Source organism: Monoraphidium neglectum (genome assembly GCF_000611645.1).
Source record: "Monoraphidium neglectum strain SAG 48.87 unplaced genomic scaffold scaffold00092, whole genome shotgun sequence".
Taxonomy (NCBI): Eukaryota; Viridiplantae; Chlorophyta; class Chlorophyceae; order Sphaeropleales; family Selenastraceae; genus Monoraphidium; species Monoraphidium neglectum.
The window spans coordinates 2,834-7,104 of NW_014013536.1; the positions used below are offsets into that span (position 1 = coordinate 2,834).

Below are 4,271 nucleotides of genomic sequence, written 5' to 3' on the forward strand. Positions count from 1 at the left end.
CGCTGGCGCTGGCGCTGGCGCTGCTGCTGCTGCTGGCGCTGCTGCTGCTGCTGCTGCTGCTGCTGCTGCTGCTGCTGCTGCTGCTGCTGCTGCTGCTGCCGCTGCCGCTGCCGCTGCTGCTGCTGCTGTTGCCGCTGCGGCTGCTGAATGGAGCCTCTGCGGCCCCTGCCGCCGCGCTGCCTCCACCTGCTCTGCGGCGGCGCAAGCGGGCCCTTCAACAGTTCAACCTTGGACCCTCTCCGCACCCCTGCGCACCTGCCCGCCTTCCATTGTCCCCACAGGACGACAGCTTCGATGAGTACCAGGTGCCAGCTGGCAGCGACATCTTCATCAGCGTGTGGAACCTTCACAGGGACCCCAACAACTGGGACCGGCCCCATGAGTTTGATCCCGACAGGTGATTTCCGTCATGACTTTGAGCGCGACCTGGGGCGCGGGATGGCCCACACTGCAGGGCCTCATGAACAACCACTGCACCCCTGCACCATCGCAAAGCACTGTACATGCTGCCTGCCTGTCCCCCTTCCCCCGCTCGCCAGCTGGCAAGTTTTCACAAAAAAGCAACGGTTACAACAGCCTCATTTCACCTCACTTGCCCGTCACACACGCACACCCACACAACCACATGCACACCCACACACACACCTACACAAACACACAGTTTTTCACATACACCCAAACACACACAACCTCCTACAGGTTTCCCATCGACTCGCCGATGCCCAACGAGGTGACCGAGGGCTACCGCTACCTGCCCTTCGGCGGCGGCCGCCGCAAGTGCGTCGGAGACCAGTTTGCGCTCTTCGAGGCTGTGGTGGGCCTGTCCATGCTGCTGCGGCGGTTCGAGTTCGAGCGCGCGCCGGACGCGCCGCCGGTCGGGATGACGACAGGTGGGGGGGGCTGCCTGTCGGGGCGTTGGTGTTGTGCTTGGGCTGGAATTGGATTTGCGAGGGCGCGAGGGCTTTGACGGGCCATGCAGGTTTGCGTTGTGGTTGGACTGGGGTACGGCAGCCCCCCTATGCGTGTTGTGGTGCGTGCGCACGTGCATGGCTGGCGACCAAAGTCAATCCGCGGGCTTGGTTCACACACGCTTGGGCGGTGGATGGGAGCGTTGGGTCTGAGCCTGCAGCAAGCCGCTCGCGGTGCTCGTCCGCCCTTGATCTGAAGGAAACGACAATAGAGCACGACCTGGGCTTCTAGGCATCACAGCCAAACCCGTCCCAAACCCCTTGACCAACCCACCTCACCCCCCATTGACCAACACAACACAACCTTCCGCCGTCGCAAAACCTCGCAGGCGCCACCATCCACACCACCAACGGCCTGTGGATGTCTATCAAGCAGCGGCAGAACAAGCCGCCCGGCCCGCCCGCGGCGGCGACCACGCCCCTCGCGCCCGCCTCTAAGGCGCCGGCGGGACCGCCCGTGCCCGCGCTGGCGGCCGCAGCGGTGGCGGCGGCGGAGGCGGCGCCGGCGGCGGCCGACGGCAAGGGCGCGAGCGCTGGCGGCTGCCCGTTCGCGGCAGCGTTTGGCGGGGCAGGGCAGCAGCAGCAGCAGCAGCAAGGCGGCGAGGCAGGCGCCGTGGCGGCTGCTTGACCGCCCCTCTTATTTTCACCAGTAGCTTGCAGGAGGTTTTACCCATGTGGGTGGTCTCTTTGGTGGGATGCGGCAGCATCTGCCGATCAGCCCCCTCCTGCCCCCGCACTGCATTTTAAGGCCCCCCGGCCGCCGGCTTGCCGCCGCAAGCCGTGCCCTGCCCCGTGGCCCCCTTCGTCTCTCCTTTCGGCTCAGCAGAGTGTGACGCATGCGCGCGAGAGCGTACGCCGGCTTGGCCGCCCGGCGTGAGGCGCGCCCCATTCAGGCCGCCCTCCGCTGCGTGTGCGAGCCGCCGCGCCGCATGCTGAATGCGCCTGCGCCTTTTGCGGCTTGAGTGCCGCGGCGCTCGGTTTTGTCCTCCGTTCGCGGCAGAGCCCCTTGCCCCAGCCCCTTGCCTGCCCCCTTGCCGGCTGAAGCAGCGCCAGCAACGGCCCCGGCGCCGCGCGACGGGCGCCGCCGGGCGTGCTTTGTCACCGCCCCTCATGGGGCCGTTTGTTATCTCCCCCTGCTGCTTGGAGTTCCACGCGCGGCCTGGCCCAACGCCCTCGGGCGGCCGGGTATTGCACCGGCGTGCGACCCAAGTGGTGCGGCGGTCGCGTTGACCCGTGTTGACCAAAGTCGAAGAATGCCTTCACCTCCGATGGGCGGGGCTTGGTGCTCCCTTCTTGCATAGGCGCATGCATAAATGCAGGGAAAGGGGCGAGTGACTGTGGTTGTTTTGTGCCGTCCGTTCGGCACAGGCTGTGTGTTGTCGCGTTGTTGTGTCACTAGTCTATCGAGCGTCGGTTGGTGATTGAGCAGTACAGCGAGGGCGCAGGCGCCTGCAAGCGTAATGCGCGACCGGCGGCAGGGCCTTTGTCGGGAGCCGTCCGTCAAGCGGGCGCCACACAATCGCACGCCGCGGCAGCCGCGCATTGGCGGCTGCGCGCGTACGCCGGTGGGGCGCCAGCGGCCGCGTCGGCGGGGCGCACGTCGCTCCCGTGCGCCCCTCCTTGACTATTGGTCAAAGTGAATTTGACCTGCTTCACACAGCCTGGTCTTGTGATCCGCCCATCACGGCGCTCGGAGTTTCTATCTTGCGCGCTGTCAACCTTGGTGCCAAGCTCACAGCCCTCCCTTTTGCTCAACACACCCAGCTTTGAGCATTAGCGCGTGCGTGCGGCATGCCCTGGGAGTGTGGCATCCGCCGGCACAGCGCATGCGGGCTCGGCAGGCGTGCGGCTTGCAGGGCAGGGCCGCTTGCTCGGCATATCTGTGTAATGCAGCCTTGTGCTATGTAAGCGTGCATCGGACCTTGGCGCTCTGTTTGAGGCGGTGTCAATGGCTCACCAGCAGGGGAGCCTTTCGCAGCTTGTCAGAATGGCCGAGTGTTGACCTGTTAGACTTGGAATCACACACCTCCATAAAAAGCGCGACACAGAGCACATTGAAAAGATGTTATTTTCGTCCAACAAGCTTGCCTCAAAGGTCGCGGTGAGCTCAGGGGGCAGATGAGCAGAGCGATCTCGGGAGCGATCTCAGCTCAGCTCAGCTCAGCTCAGCTCAGCTCAGCAGGCACGTGAACGAAAGATGCAAGAAAACTTTCCCATATCTAGAGACTTTTGCTTGTGACCTTCACCTACTCCATCGCTTGCAACATACTTGTTCATCAACTGCCCCAACCCGCCCGGCCGTGACGCCGCAACGCGACTAGCACGTGCCACGACAACAATGGCGGCCCCGCCGTGCATACTTGTCCTCGTCCTGTTCTCGGCTTGCTTCAATGTAACCTCTGCATACACGCCGCAAGGCAGCACCCCGCACGCCCGGATCCAGGCGCTCCTATGGCGTGCATCCACCCCGGCGCCGCCAGCGCGCGGCGCCGGGGGGCTGCCCCGTCCACTCACCCCGCCGCGCGCGCGGCGCGGCCCACGCCGGGCCGGCGCCGCGCCCGCTTGCGTCGGGCTGAACGGGGCGCCCACTGACTGGTGGATAATCCTCAAGCACCCCGGCGGTTACAACTACTCATACCTATCAGCAGACCACTGCCCCGGAGGGGCGCGCCGCCCGCAGGCCGCCCCCCGCGCCGGCGGCGGCGACGGCGACCGGCTGCGCGCGCCCCTGCCCGGGGCCGCCGCTGCTGCCGCTTCGCAGTCAGGCGCCGGGGACGCAGCGCCGCCGCCGCCCAGCGGCTGCGAATGGCAGCACCATCTGTCCCTGTTCGAAGACGGCGGCCCGCCCAGCTACACCCTCTCCGCCATCGCCCGCCCCGCCCCCAGCCGGCCGCCGCCGCAGCGGCCCGCACAACCCCTCTTCCGCCGCCGCCTTGCCCAGCCGCCGCCCCCGCCGCCGCCGCCGTTGCAGCTGGCTCACGCCTTCTGGAACGACGAAGATCCCTCTGGCCAAGAGCACTGGGAGTATGCCCACAGCAAGGGCGCCGCCGCCTTCGACGCCGCCGGCGGCGGCTTCTGGCTGCAGCACAGCGTGCCGCGCTGGCCGGCGGCGCCAGACGCGGAGGGGTTTGACAGAATCCAGCACCCCCAGACCGTCTTTGGCCAGCACATTTCATGCTTCTCGTTCGGCGGCGGCAGCGGCGGCGGCGGCCGCAGCAGCAGCAGCAGCAGCAGCAGCGGCAGCAGCAGCGGGAGTGTCGGTGGCAGCAACTTCACCGAGCTCACCAGCGCCCCAAGCAGCGG

General features: G+C 66.9%; 1 protein-coding gene across 1 annotated transcript; it reads left to right on the forward strand.

The window, feature by feature from the left end:
* Positions 1-718: 718 nt before the first annotated feature.
* Positions 719-1,596, forward strand: MNEG_0987 (hypothetical protein; the record flags this gene model as incomplete). Its single annotated transcript, XM_014050523.1, has 2 exons — positions 719-890; positions 1,298-1,596. The coding sequence occupies 2 exons, from the start codon at positions 719-721 to the stop codon at positions 1,594-1,596; spliced, it is 471 nt and encodes a 156-aa protein (XP_013905977.1).
* Positions 1,597-4,271: the final 2,675 nt, after the last annotated feature.